The sequence below is a fragment of the Balaenoptera borealis genome (genome assembly GCF_965194805.1).
Source record: "Balaenoptera borealis genome assembly, chromosome: 13".
Lineage (NCBI taxonomy): Eukaryota > Metazoa > Chordata > Mammalia > Artiodactyla > Balaenopteridae > Balaenoptera > Balaenoptera borealis.
The window spans coordinates 45,706,824-45,720,885 of record NC_138870.1 but is presented as its reverse complement, the minus strand read 5'-3'; the positions used below and the strand labels follow the sequence as shown (position 1 = coordinate 45,720,885).

The 14,062-nt window shown below is 54.2% G+C and overlaps 1 protein-coding gene and 1 long non-coding RNA gene across 6 annotated transcripts; one reads left to right on the top strand and one right to left on the bottom strand.

The window, feature by feature from the left end:
• Positions 1 to 261: 261 nt before the first annotated feature.
• On the top strand, positions 262 to 9,281 carry LOC309609524. 4 transcript variants are annotated; one of them, XR_014233446.1, is made up of 3 exons: positions 262 to 1,013; positions 1,124 to 2,612; positions 7,637 to 9,281. It is a non-coding gene; the product is annotated as an uncharacterized lncRNA (long non-coding RNA). The 4 variants fall into 4 exon arrangements; XR_014233447.1 differs by lacking the exon at positions 7,637 to 9,281 and adding an exon at positions 3,319 to 3,626 and having other exon boundaries at positions 263 to 1,013; XR_014233448.1 differs by lacking the exon at positions 7,637 to 9,281 and having other exon boundaries at positions 269 to 1,013; positions 1,124 to 1,322; positions 1,445 to 3,626.
• On the bottom strand, positions 8,600 to 12,318 carry HOXC11 (homeobox C11). Of its 2 annotated transcripts, none has more exons than XM_082351012.1 (2): positions 11,074 to 12,318; positions 8,600 to 9,850 (listed from the first exon to the last, which is right to left on the bottom strand). In XM_082351012.1, the coding sequence occupies exons 1-2, from the start codon at positions 11,757 to 11,759 to the stop codon at positions 9,337 to 9,339; spliced, it is 1,200 nt and encodes a 399-aa protein (XP_082207138.1). In that variant the 5' UTR covers positions 11,760 to 12,318; the 3' UTR covers positions 8,600 to 9,336. The 2 variants fall into 2 exon arrangements, with proteins under 2 accessions (XP_082207138.1, XP_082207139.1); XM_082351013.1 differs by having other exon boundaries at positions 9,479 to 9,850; positions 11,078 to 12,318.
• Between the last annotated feature and the right edge of the window lie 1,744 nt (positions 12,319 to 14,062).

Below are 14,062 nucleotides of genomic sequence, written 5' to 3'. Positions count from 1 at the left end.
GGAGCCCTTCCCCGCGAACAAAGGAAGGGACCCCGGGGCGACTGGGGCAGGAGTGGGGTGGAGGGGGGATGAAGGGGTTCTAGGGAGAATGGGGTTTGTTTATCCGGGAAGCAGCCTGTAACTCTTGGGGAGAGGGGAGCGGAGAGGGGGGAAATGAGGGACAGAATGAGAGAGCGAGGCAACTCGGGGCTCAAAACAGTCACATTCAAACTAAAAGGTCAAGACACGATTCAGGTACTTCTTCCCCTCCTCACCTCCTCTTTTCCTCGCCTTGGCCCCCGCCCCCACTTCTTCCCCTGGGATGGGAGTGGGGTGAGGTTTGGGGGAGGGATCCTGCGGGCCGAGAAAGGGAGAGAAAAAGTTAAGGAATCCCAAACGGAACTAAAGTTTCTCCTCTCCTGCGTCCTCCTTCGTCGCGCTCGGCCCTTGGGGCTGGGAGCTCAGCTCGGGACCTCCCGTCACGGAAGTTGGTTGAGTTGCAAGTTCCCCGTGGGGATTGACGGGGAATCTCCAGTGTCTGGGGCAGGCCAGGGAGGAGGTCAAGATGACTTAAGGGCTGCTTGGGAGAGGGGGATTCCGAGGGGATTTAGGGGTCGCGGGAGGAGGAAGCCGGCAACCAAAGGCACCGGCTCCCCGACCAGGGTGTGCGGCCTGGGCCTGGCTGGGTGGGTGGCTCCTGGGTTATCAACTCAGGGGCAGGAAGGCTTTGGCCTTGGAGCCGGTTCGGCTGCTTTGCTCCAGGCCCTGGCGGCCCTCGCTTTCCAGTTGACCTTGCCCCCACGAAAACAGGGAGCATTCCCAGAGAGAAAGAGGGAACCCGCGGGGCCTCAGGCGGTTTGGGGGAGTCACGTATCAACCGGGAAACCAGGGCAACGGACGCGACAAAATCCGACCCAGAGAAGTGTCCTTTAACAGAGCGAATGAGCTGGGGGCGTTTTTGAGAGGAGAAGACGGACCAGTCTATTTTTGTGGTTATTTTTTTTAATAAAGGGAAGCGAGAAATAAGGGACAAGGTATGTTTCAAATAGTTATTTCCGTTTCTTCATCTCCTTTCTCACAAAGCGAACTAAACTCTCCACCCTTTCCTCAGGAAACGGAATCTGGAGTATAACTTGTCTTTCAGGTCGCCCCACATTTTCCCCTGGACCGAGCCATGGGTTTCGACTTTCCGAAGGGCTGGAACCTGGCCAGGAAAAGACCAGCGCTCCAGACACCCTGGCGCGGAGGAGTGAGGAGGCTGGATGGCTTCTAGGGAGGCCCAAGCCCGCGGCTGCTAGAAGACGACTTCGGAAAGAAATCCGCCGAAATCTGTCATCCAGAGAGTGAGAGACAAGGCGCAGGGGTCCCCGAACCCCGGGAAAACTGGAAGAAAATGTGTAATGTGTGACTTGCTGGCAGGGCCAGCCAGGGGAGATTTGAAATGCTTTCGTGTTTTCATTTACAGAGGTCGTCATGGGCTCGGCACAAGGGGTTGGCCCCGGCAAGGTTAGCCTGTTTAGGCCCCAGATGAGACTTGGGACGGCCCCGGTGGCAGTCAATCCAGGGAGCCATTTGTCCCACCCCGCGGGAAACGCGCAGACTTTATGGCCACTCTGTTTGTATTATCTGCGTAAGTCTTTCCCCGCCAGTTTGATCGAAACTGTTCGCTTTTACGAGGACCCAACGAAAATTCCCCGTCATATTTATCAGCCGAGGATAAAAATTTAGTATGGGAACTGATATTTCCTCATTTATGGGGCGATGAAATTAAAGACCAAAGCAATTGAGAATTATATGGCTTTGGGGGGGGTTCCCTCCCCCCACTTTCACATCTCCTTTATTTTCCTGCCTGGTGTCCCTGTCCCTGGAGTTTGGCATCCCAGTCTCCTGCCCTTGCCCCCTATCTTGGGGTCTGCTGGGCCCTCTCCCCCAGACCCAGGTGCCGCTTGACCACCTCAGCTTTTCCTCGTCTTTCTCTCGGTGTTAGTAGCTGGGGGCCGGGACAGCACTCCCTGAGCCTCTCTGCCCAGGCCAGGCTGGGATCGGCTGGGGCTGTGGAAGGTTTCCAAGAGCCTCGAAGGGGAAGGGTCTGAGCCCAGCCCGGGAGCGGGTGAGGGAGGCGGCAGAGTGAAGGAGACAAACTCCAGATAACCTCTCAAAAACATCATGCCCCACAGCTTAACCTGGGGAACCAGCGGGAGAGAAGCAGAGTCACTCGGCTTTGAGACCTGTCTCCCCTACCAGCCCGACCCCCATCCCAAACTCACTCCTTACCTCAGCCCTGGGTGGGGATGGAGTCGCTTTCAGAATCCTTGCTATTATTAATGGAAATAATCCCCCTGGGAGAAGGAGCCTCGCGCCTCCACTCCCATCTCCTCACAAGAACGAATAGTGTTTAAAGTTGAAATAATTAGAAGTATGATAAACATGGCCCATTAATGAAAAAAGAAATCAAATTCATCAGCCTAAGTGGGACCCCCGGTGGGACAAATGTTTGCCTTTAATTACGCAGGATAAACGCAAACCCGGAGCTGTTAAACAAGAACCCGAAGACGCCGACTTGAATAACTTGTTGGGTTTTTGCAGACTTGGGATTCTGCACCAGTGGAGACGAAAGGAAGGAAGACGTGAGGGTGAGGACGGGGAGAGGGGAGCATTTGTGCGGGTCTGGGAAAGTACAGTCAGGTGTGGGTCCCAGCCCTGCCCCCTTGGGCTCTGTCTTTCCCGAGGCACGAGCAAAGGCTGTTTCCATCCTATTGTCCGGGCCTGGTGTTCAAAGGCATTCAGGCTGCCACGGCCATCCCACTTGCCGCCTGCCGCCACTGCTGGGCGCCTACCGGCCAAGCCCCACCGGGCCAAGACCCTCAGGCCTGCACCCCAAAGGAACTGGATTGGGGTCCAGAAGAACTCTATGTTGCTAAAATCACCCTGTTAAGCCATTTCCCCAACTTTCCAGGAGTGCTGCATCTATGCCTGACTCCGAGGCTCCCTCTTCTTGCCTCAACTTGGGGGATGTGAAAATCCAGGGGCTTCAGGCCAGAGCGGGCTCAGGCTGCACCTACCTTTTGACCAACACCCCCTACCCCGAGAGCTCTGGCCCCCTGTGCCCTTCTTCCCGGTACCTAGACCCTGGAAGTGCAGCAGGGATGAGCAGCTGGGCCTCCTGCCGCCAGTGGGACTGTGACCAAGGGAGAGGTGGAGGGTGCGCCTCGCAGACTTCAGGGTGGTTAGCGGGTTCCAGACGGCAGGCTGAGGACTGGGGCGCTAGGGGTCCCCATGTGAAAACAGAAGGAGAATCTAGTGCTCGATGAACAGAAAGGAACCTCGGCTGCTTTCCAGGCTCTAGCCCTCAAAGCACCCCAGAGGCACCCTGATTTCTCCAAGGAAAATTAGTGGAGCTTCCCCACAAGGCTAAGGACGTCATCTAGGAAATTCCAAAGGTGAGGTGAAAAGAAGAAAGAGTGTCTTTCCCTTTGGGATAAAATAATAAAATAAAATAATTATACAGTGTGTGTGTGTGTGTGTGTGTGTGTGTGTGTGTGTTGAAATCTCAAGTGAAATGGAAAACAAAATCACACCAGTGGTTAAAATTGCAGGGTTTTTCCCTCTTGTTTTGGAGGCCCAAATAAATCATTCTCTTCTCAAAACTTGAAGGAAAGATTTGCTTTCTTTTTCTTCACTAACACCGGGCTCTGCTCCGGCTGAATTGGGAGCAGAAAAATCCCAGGCAAAAGACAGAATGCACCGAAGCCCCCCAAACGGAATTTCAAACAGGTACAAGAGGAAAGTGGGAGGCTGAGGACGCTTGGAGGGGCCTCTGGTCTACTCCGGATTTCAGTGCCACCCTGGCGGCAGCCTGGCCATCAGAGTCGCTCTCACATCTGGACGTTGTACACGTTTGCACCCAGATGCTATGGAGGTTACCGCCTAGACACGTCATTGACTTGGAGCTTGATTGTATGTACACGGCCACAAATATTCACTTTTACCCAAAAAGTGTACTCCCTACGATCCCCGCATCCCGAAGTCTGATAGCCAGCACAACTGCTTTCTTGCCCTGCCGAAGCCAACCAGTTATTTAACTTTGCCTCCTGAATTGAAACCAGACAGCAAACACATCCAGTAGAAGCTTTGGGAGGAGGACGGATGGGATGATGTCTTTGGCGGGCGGGAGGGGGGAAGCCTTGCTCCCCACTTTATGGTTTGCGCCCAAGTTGCCCAGTGGGTCGTGTTTCCAGCCGGAGTCAGGGCTGTGGTCTGCCGGCTTACTTCGGAGAAAATCGCACTCCTCCCTTACCGGCTAACTTCCTTTTCGAAGATCTTTGTTTTCCATCTTTTTCCCCCCTCTTTCTTTCTTTTTCCATCTTCCTCCTTTCTCTTTATTTGCTTCTTTCTCTTTTTCTCTGCAATTCATTTGTTTCCCTCTCTTTTTCTGATTCTTTCTCTTTCTTGTCTTCCTTAGTTCTCCCTTCTTTCTTTCTTTGTTATACAATTTATTCTTTACTCTTTTCTTTCCTCCTAAATGCTTTCCTTCCCCTTGACTTTCTCCCCTAGCTCTTCTTGTTTTTCTCTGTTGCGTTGGGCACCGTGAGGGGGAGCGCGCCAGGCTTAGTAGCAACCCTTCCCAGCCCCACTGCTCAAGCTTGGAGTTGACCTTCGTCCGCCGCCTTCAGCCTTAACTCGGCTCCTCACAAGGCGAAGTGTAGGGCTGGCAGCCGCTGGCCGCCAGGCCTCAGCAGTCACTATTAGAGGGAAGGAAAAGCAGGCGCTGGGGCACATCCTGACCAACTCCGCTGGCTCACTGAAGTGCTCAGCTCCAGGGCTTAGGTATCCTCAAGTCCATCACCCTGAAGAAGCCTCATCCACCAGGCCTGTCTTTGGAGAAGTTGCTCCATCTTTGTCCTGACTTCCAGAGATGAACATTAAAATAGTCCCTGTTTGAGCCCACTTGATACCCCAAGGCTGGAGCTAGGGGAAATGAAGGAGTGGGGTCTGTCAGTCCCAGGTGAGGGGCAGATCCAAGGGGTCACTCGCAGGCTTAGCAGTCCAAGGCCACGTCCCTATACAGGCAACTTTGTTCTTCGAGCTTCTGGACTGCAGCCCGCTGGTCTTCCTTCTCTCTCGGTCGGTCCTAGAATCACTGCAACCTCTGGGCAGGCATTTCTTGTCGTTTTGAATTCTGTCTTCCATCAAACCTTTTGTGGACTTTGCAGGAGGCAGGGTTGCAGGGCTGTGTGTGCAGAGACTCTCCCAAACTTAACGGTCTGAGTCAAGGTTATGGGTCTCCACTTTGTGCAGTGGGTTGAGGGTGTGTGCAGGGCTGTGTGTGTGTGTGTGTGTGTGTGTGTGTGTGTGAGAGAGAGAGAGAGAGAGAGAGAGAGAGAGAGAGAGAGAGAGAGAAAGAGAGATGCCTACAGGAGAACAAGAGGATGTGATGGGGAAGACCTGGTCTAATTGACATTGTCCGAACTTTGGGGTTCTGTAAGGGTGTGTCTCAACAGCAGAGTGGCTGAGACTTTCCTAGCAGCCCCCAAAGCTGGATCCAAGGTGGGCTTCAGGAAGGATTAATCCCAACCTTTAAGCCTTGTTTTGCCTTAGTTAGAGATACAGCTCCAGACACCCGCCTCCCACCAGGACCCCAGAACCTCTCTCTCCCCAACCTCCCAGAGACCCTGAGACTTCCTTCCATGGCAAGACCAAAACTTTAAGTTTTTTAAAAAGAGAGGAGGAATCTTGTAAAACTTTTATGCCAAACAAAGTTATAAAAACTTCCCGGGCGTTGCCTTTTCCAAAGGTTTATATGAATAATAAAGAGTGCAGTCGCGTGCACACAGTTCTGGCGGGCTCTGAGCTGGGAGGGTTCAACAAACAGCATTATCCAGCCTTAGGGCAACAGGAAACCCCAGGGGCTGCCCCCTTGAGGGAATATTGGCCCAGAAACGAATTGCCCTACAGATTCCGGAGAGGGGCGGGGAGAGGGAAGGGGTGGCGCCCTTGACTCCCTTGAAGTTCAAAGTTCTTTGTCCTGGTGAGAAAAACCCTCTCTGCCTTCAATCCACTCGAGAAATTATTCCCCAGGTAGTTTCTCCTCCTCCGATTGAGAAACGGCTCCAGGTATCTCCAACTCCATTCACCTTTCAGACACCTAGTCTGTAACTTTCTTGCTTGCCTAAAGCAGAGCTCCCCATCTTCCCCATCTGGGACACCTAGAACCTGCGGGCTTTCTCTCAGAGGCGCTTGGCTGGGCTCTGTGAACCGTCTTTCAAGGTGCCCTCGCATCGCCATCCCCCAGCAACCTGGGGGTCTGCGTGACAAAGAAACACCAAACCCACTTCTCCTTTCAAGTCCCCCAGGTTCCCCCTGCACCCCCAAAGCCCATAGTGGGAGGGGGAGGGGCCCAGAGTGCTCTCTCAGCCCACACCACTTAATACCCTTGTAAACTCCCACGTGCGCTATAAACTTGGATTTTTACAACCAACATTCCTCCTTAGCTCCGGGAAACTTTGAACTCGGCCTCGGGTTTATTTACTGGTGGGGGGGGGATTGGGGGACTGGGAGCTGAGAAAGGCTGGAGGAGAAGAGGGGGGGAAGGAGGTTGCGGGCAAGGGGGTAATGGAGTGGGGGTATGGGGTGTGCTGGGGGAGCCAAGACTGTCCACTGCAGATTTGTTTACTATTTAGGGCGGAAGCGTTTTCTAACACAGGCCAGATTGGGTCGTTAAGGGCGAAATGAAACTGGGTTTAGAGGCGCGGGGTGGGGTGGGGGCACTTTATGGCGGCGTCTAGACGAGGCTCTTTTGTTCCCGGGCAGAGCACGGCTGGAGGGGATTACCCGAAGAGGTTGAGCCCAGAGTGCCCCTGACCGCCAAGGGGGGTCGGACATCCCGGGGGCCCGAAGGTGGGTTTGTTGGGGGGGACAGAGACCTCTTTTTTCTAATTTTTAGAAGGTCACCGAGGACTGGCAGCTTCCTGGGCTTGGATCATAGAAAGCTTTTGTTTTTCTTTCACCATGACACCCCGCCTTCCTTCAGAAATCCCTTCTAGAGCTGGGGATCTTTTCTGGGCTGCATATTGCAGGGAAAGTGGTAGCTTTGGATTTTAAATATTTTTCTCCAAAATCAAGAGCCATTTAGAGATCAGTATTTTGCTTTATAAACAGGTTCATTCTATATAGTTATCTCCATCCTATTTTATTGGAAACAAGGCTGGCAGGCCAATATCCCTTGTTATGACTAGTGGATAAACATCACACCTAGAGATATCTCTCGTGCACAAGTGCACACGCATGCAAATGTGCATGCACACACACACACAGGCGATCCTCAGCTGCATTCCTTCTGACACTCACTACACACTGACAGTGGTTACACACCTCAGAGGACACAAGCCCTAGATGTGCATGTGGTCAGTTTTACTCCATACTATAGGCAAAAGCGTACACATTAATATTCCTTTTCATGTGCACCCATAGGCATCCGACAAATATTTGTGTGTGGGCACATGAGGCAATTGTGGGGTTGTACATACACCCCAGCTTGCAAATTTTGTCTCAAGACCTACATTTACAAATTGGAGATTCAGATACCCCTGTCATCAAAAACGACGGAACCTAGATGCAATAGTCCATAGTCATGGTGCTTTTTTCTTTCACTCAACAGAATTATATTGACGAAAACATTTTCTTCGAATTACAGAAGAGCAGTTCCAAAGAAAAGGGAAAGATGAGAGAATTGGTCCTAAACCTCTGCCCCCAAATAACGAATTTGGAACAGAGACCGCCAGAGTGCCCTCAACGAATGCGCTGAAAGGACTATGGTTATCTTTATGCAGAAGAAACATGCACCAAATATATATATGGGTGTGGTGACCATCCTCATGGGTCACCTCCTTCCCCAGCGCCCCACCCCAAGCCAACCTCTTACAAAACAAATCTCTGGGGCTTTCTATGCTGGGAGACCTATGTATAAACATCAGGGTGGCCCCAGCCTAGGGTCTTGTTGTGTCTGGAGGAGCCTGGCCATTTGTGCTTGAGGGGAAGGGGCCCAGCCCTACCCTCCCACCCTCAGGGGCTGGCGCGGTGAGGAAAGGGAGGGGGCTGGTTTCTCCCCCTCTCCCTTCCCTCCCTCAAAACTGTATATAAAAATTCCAATACAGTCTTCTCATAGAGGGAAAAAGAAGAAAAGAAAAAACGAAAGCCCTACCCTCAGCCCTACACATTTAACTGCCACAGACGGAGACATCTGGTGGGAGGGCGGTGGAGCCAAGAAAATTCCTATAAATTTAAATTCGATGATGGTTACAATTAACTCCACAACAAACGTGTGCTTAAATGGAAAGCGTTGCTGGGCGTTTGGACGCAGCTCGAGCTGCACGTGAGAAATGAGAGCTTTAGGAGTCGCAGTGGAAAGTCCTCAACTTGAGAGCAGGAGGAAGCTACCGCCATACTCTTGCCCCTGCCCGTGGAGAGACGGGTGCAGGCCCGCCAGCTCCAGCCTACCTCACCTTCGCACGCCTGTCCTCCTCTGCTGGGCTCTGCCTGCCTGCTTCCACCTCCTCCGCCTTGGGAGCATTGAGGGTTTTAAGAGGAGAGGGGCTAATAAAAGGGTCAAATAAAATCATAATATTGAACAGAATGAAATATCTTTATTTGCCACCAAAAAAAAAAAAATTCACAGCAATCCCTCTGGGACAGGAGCCGGGTGGGGATTGCACACGTACACACGCACTCACGCACAAGGAGATGGGTGATTCAAATCTCATTCCAGGCGAGTCCTCCCCATATCCCCTCCGGGTAGAAAGAAATGCTTGTGAAATTTATTTACAAAAATTCAGGCCTCAGCATGGGGGAGGCGTCCAATCCCATCTCCCTACTGCTTCTTCCACCCCGATCTTTTTTTTTTAAAAAAAAGAAGGTAACAAATGCATAGACTATAGCTATAAATTTGCGGAGTGGGGCACAGCTTGGAAAAAGGTTAGGAAACCTCAACGCACCAGTTAAGAAATTTCAAAGGAGGGCTCTACACGTTCAAGGGGGAGAACAACTAGGCTTGGGCAGGGCCTGGGCACAGACAGAGGTAGGACACGACTTCGCACACCTAACACCAGATCAAAGGAACAGAAATTTCACAGCAAGGCGGGATCACATTTAGCTGCCCCCCAGCAGTGGGGCGTGGTGGGGTAGGGACGGGGAGCCCGCCCGGGAGGTCTCCCCTCCCAGACACGGTGTCCTAGCAGATCTTCTCACATGGGCAAGGGAAGGCTTTCAGTTCAAGGATTGTTCGGCTCAAGCGCCCACTACTCACGCCCCTCCCCCCACCCAATCCGAGCAGCAAGACATTGTCGCGAGGTGTGTTTTCTTTTAAATAAAGATTCTTGGCCTCGGCGCCAACGGTGTCCACTCGCCGTGGATCAGACACTTTCCTTCACCTCCCTTTCCAGGCCCGGTCCCTGTCCCACACTGAGTCAGACCAAGGTGAAGGAGGTTCCGGAAAGAAGTGCGGGCAACGGCAGTGGGGGCCAGCCCTGGCCACAGTCCAGTTTTCCACCCGCGGAAAGAAGGCGAGTTAGAAAATAAAAAATAAAAATAAAATAAAATAATCTCCCCCTTTCCCCCCTCCCCCCAAAGGGCCCAGTCTGCGGTTACAGCAGAGGATTTCCCGAGAAATACTGCAGCCGGTCTCTGCTTAGTTTTTTTTCTTTCATCCTTCTGTTCTGAAACCAAATTTTCACTTGTCGGTCCGTCAGGTTCAGCATCCGGGACAGCTGCAGCCGCTTCTCTTTGTTGATATACACGTTGAAGAAAAACTCTCGCTCCAGTTCCCGGATCTGGAATTTCGAATAAGGGCAGCGCTTCTTGCGGGTGCGGGGGGCGTCTGGAGGGGAGGGGAGGGGGCAAGTGCGAGGAGAGGGGGAGAGAGACACGTGAGACCCGGGCGACCCCAGCCCCACCGCCGGGCAGCCCTCCCGCGGGCGCAGCGCTGGGCCGAGCCGAGACCCCTGGCAGGGCGAGCTCTTCCCCCATCCCGGGCCACCATGGGACCCGCGTCCCCTCCCCTCGGACGACGGCCGGGGCTGGCGGAGTCTGGGGGAGAAGGAAGCCAGCCGGAGCCAAGTGCGTCCCCGTGGAACCCGCCCCCCCCCCCCGACTTCTGCTCAGCCGGGCTCCTCTGCCCCTTCCTGCGCTGCCCTCCTAGTGACTCTGAAAACCCACCGCCCCCCCTCCCCCAGAAATCTGGGGGAACCGCGGAGAACAGGCGCGAAGAAGTTAGACCGGGCGAGAGTCGTGGGGAGGCGGGGAAGAAGCGAGCGAGCAGGCACCAAAGACACCCGAGAGTTGCTTCCGGGGGCCCTGGCGCCCCGGGACGCCCGGCGGGCCGCGCCTTCCCTGCGGCCAGGCTAGGCCAGCGCAGAGGCCGCGGGCCGCAGAGAAACGCTGAGCCCCAGGCCTGGAGCAGAGTGGAGCCCTGAGCCGCCTCGTCCCCACCCCCCTGTCGTTGCTGACCCCCGGCTTGCTCCGGGTTCTGCTCAGGGACACGCGAACACAGTTTGAACATTTGGAAAATAGTTTTTGAAAGAAGCAGAGCGGCCCTGGCTGGCCTCCCCGGTCTCAGGTTCTGCTCCATTGCCTCTCTCCCCCACCACTCCCCCTCTCTGAGTTTCTCCCTGTCTTTCCCTTGCCCTCCCCTTTCTCCCCCTCCACCCCTCCCCTCCCTCCCTCCCGCCCCCCGGCAGCCGGGCTCCCCATCCTTCCTTAAATGCTCCTCTAAGTTCACGATCAAAGTTAATATAGCCCGCGATGGTGGCGCTTTTAAAAATTTCACAGACCGAGGGAGATAACGGGGAGGGGGTTCACCCGGCTTTTCCAAAGAGCCCTTTTCCCTCCCGCCCCACCCCTTCTCCATCGTAAAAAGTCGAGTCGTTGGGAGAGAGGGCTTTGTAGGTTATAATAAAATCCTTTGAATGCTTATAAAACTCCACATAAAATCGGACTGACCCAAAACACGAGGCCGTCCCCGCTCCCCTCGCCTCCCCCCTACTCTCGCCCTCCCTCTCTGGCTCCCTCCCTCCTGCCCGCCTGTTTCCCGGCCGCTGCTACCTACTGGGGGCGGCTCCCTTGGCCGGCTCCTTGGCCGCCGAGTGGGCTGAACCGGACGAGCTGGGATTCGTGTTTTCCTCCTCGGCCTCGGCCTCGGGCCCCGCCTCAGCCCGGGACGCCAGTCCCGAGGCCGGGGGCGCCTCGGGCTCCCCCTTGGCCTCACCCTTGCCCGGGCAGGGGGGCTCGGCGGACGCGTCGCCGCCACCGCAGTAGGCGTTGTCGAAGAAACGGTCGAAGGCTTGGGGCAGGACGCTGTTCTTGTTGACTGAGGAGTAGAAGCCGGCGGGGGCGGCGTGCGGGGCGCTGGGGTGGTGGTGGCCGCCGTAGGAGCCTTCGTTTTTCATGAGGATCTCGGTGACGGTGGAAGGAGGCAGGCACTCCCGGTGCATGAGCTCGTCGGCCGCCGCATAGCAAGAGGAATAGCTGTTCCGGTGGTGCCACTTGCCGGAGGGCTCCAGGCCGTAGGAGACCTCCCGGACCGGGGGCACTTGGGCCGGGTAGGGATAGGAGATCTGACGAGAGGGGGCCTGGGGCAGGAAGGAGGAGACCGTGGAGAACTCGGGCACGTAGTAAGTGCAACTGGGCAGATAGAGGTTGGAGGCGCAGCTCCCTCGCTCGCCGAAATCAGCGCCCCTCTCCTTGCGCGACGGCGAGCAGAAGTTGCCCAGGTTGACCGAGTTAAACATCGTTCTCTTCTCCTGCCGGCTCCAGATGGAGGTTTTGGACCTGATCTAGCGAGGGGGGAAAATTTGGGAAGGCGAGATGACGCGTTATCCGTCTTAGTCTCTCTCCCCGAGCACGTGATCCAAAGTAGATATTGTCATATATCAGTTCGGAGCACTTCGCAGTCGTAGGAGGGGTTCTCTCTTAGGTAAGATGGGGACGTTCAGGCGATTGGTTTGCAAACACCGCAGAAACATTATGAAAATCAATTGCAGATTTGTATTCGTTTTTCTCTTGACACTCCCCTCCTCTCCATTCCACAGAGCGAGCAAAGGAGGAGAGAGAGAGGGTTGGGGTGGGGTGGGGTGGGGTGGGCGGTGGGATGGACAGGGGCGGGGGCTAGGAGGGGGTAATTGTATTTTTTTCTAGCTGCTGCTCTTCCCCCCCCCAGGATTGGGAGAAGGAGGAGGGTTCTCACGTATGGGGGGGGGTCTTGCCTCCTCCCCGTGATCAGCCCAAGACAGGGCTAGGGATGAGGACCTCATTCCCTACTGCCTGATTCTGCCAGAGATGTGACTCTTTTCCCCCAAGTCTCAGGGACTCTTACCCCACCAACCTGAAGAGGGTCACAGCGCCTGTTTACAAGAGTTTGAAGAAGTCGATTCTTTTCCTGGCCGGGGCTGGGTATCAAGGCTCCCTTTCCCCTTTGGAGAGACTCCCTGGAAGTGTATCTGAAGTTTCCCAAAGGTGAGGCGGCCCAGCAGCAAGCCAGTGTCCCAACTTTGTCTGGCTTGCTGTGCTGCTGGCGGCTAGGGACTCAGATTAGTCATAAACAGTGGTAAGCAGTGAGCCAGCCGCCCAGCCGGTGCCTGGCGAAGTCTGGGAAAAACCTTCTCTAATGTTGTGTTAAATATTTAGTACGACAGAGTGGCCCTGGGTGAATATTTCATGCCTGACTTTATTGTCAATCAATGCACAGAAAGCTACATCCACTGTGGATTTTTAAGTCTCAAACCCGCAAGAAAAAGGTTGGAATGAGAGTCCTGTGTCTTCTCTGTCAGGGGCCCTTTGGGTTGGGGGCTCAGTCTCAGCTTCTTCACTGAAAAGAAGCCCAGTGTCGGCTCTAGGAAGGATATGGTGGGGGGACTGGGTTTGGGGCTCCTATCCTTGGACGATTTGGGGGCTGTGAGGTGGACGGTGGGGCCAGGTACAGGTCTCTGGAATAGACCAGCAGGGCAGTGGAAGGGAACTGAGGACCCTGGGTGGGCTGGGCAGGGCCAGGGCTCACTCTCTAGTGGAAACCCCCAGCCCCGCTCCCCGCTCCCCGGGGGCTGCAGCCAGGCCCTGGTGGGTGCCACTTTCCTGTTTCTCAGTCCTGCCCTTCCCTGCCAGCCTCCTGGATGGCTGTGACCCCAGAGGTGGGCTCAGTGGTTCTGAACTCCCTTGCCTTCCTTCCCACAGGACACATCTGGGCAGCTGAAAATCAGTTTATTGAAAGGTTCTAGACTGGGTACTACAGCAACTTCCCACAAGCAGAAAGCAACCTTGCATCCAAGGAGGAGCCAGCAGGGCATGATCTGTTCTGTTCAGATCAGCAGGAGGAACTGAAGCCCCCAGGGACACAGTCCACCGCACCCTTAGGAAAAGCCAGAAATGGCCCAAACCCTCTTTTAACCCCTAACTCTTGTTTAAAATTGGTTTCCACTTTAAAAATATTATTTGTATTTGATTTTCCTTGTTGAACTTGACAAGGTACTGAGGCCCCAATACTAGATGGGGAAGACACAAAAAATGGTACCTTGACCCCAAATACAACCCCTCCCCAAATCATTCTTTCCCAACCCTCCTGTCTCCTCAAATTTGCTTTAGAGCAACACCTGGGTTGGAACAGCCTTGGCCATGGGTCCCATTCTCGGGGAGGCTCTGGCATACCCAGGGATAGGTCTCTGGCATCCCTCTACACATTCATTGCTGGGCACTGCTTCCCGAGCTCTCCTTTAGCCCTGGCCAGATCTTAACTAAGGGCCAGATCTTAACTAAGGGCAAAAAGGAACTAGATTAGGGCTTTGCTAATGAGAAGGCTGCAAGAAAAAAAAATCTGTTGCTTTTCCTCTTTCCCCTACCTCTTTTTATAGGGTGTACTGGGGCCGGCATTTTTAATTATAATGATGGGGAACTATGGACTATGGCTTTTATGGGGTTCGTGCTCTCCTCATTAAACTCGAGTTTATTGGAGGCAAAATGCTCCCCAAACAGTGATAGGAACTGGTAAGAGGGAGCTGAGAGGTACCCCTATCCCTTGCAGAGGTGTGGATGAGCGTTCAGA

What these genes read in the sequence shown, in the direction of transcription:
- HOXC11 (XM_082351012.1), bottom strand. Translation starts at nt 11,759, where the DNA reads ATGTTTAACTCGGTCAACCTGGGCAACTTCTGCTCGCCGTCGCGCAAG. An exon ending in AAGGGAGCCGCCCCCAGTAG is followed by an intron (nt 9,851 to 11,073) that starts GTAGCAGCGGCC and finishes CCTCCCCTCCAG; the next exon opens with ACGCCCCCCGCACCCGCAAG.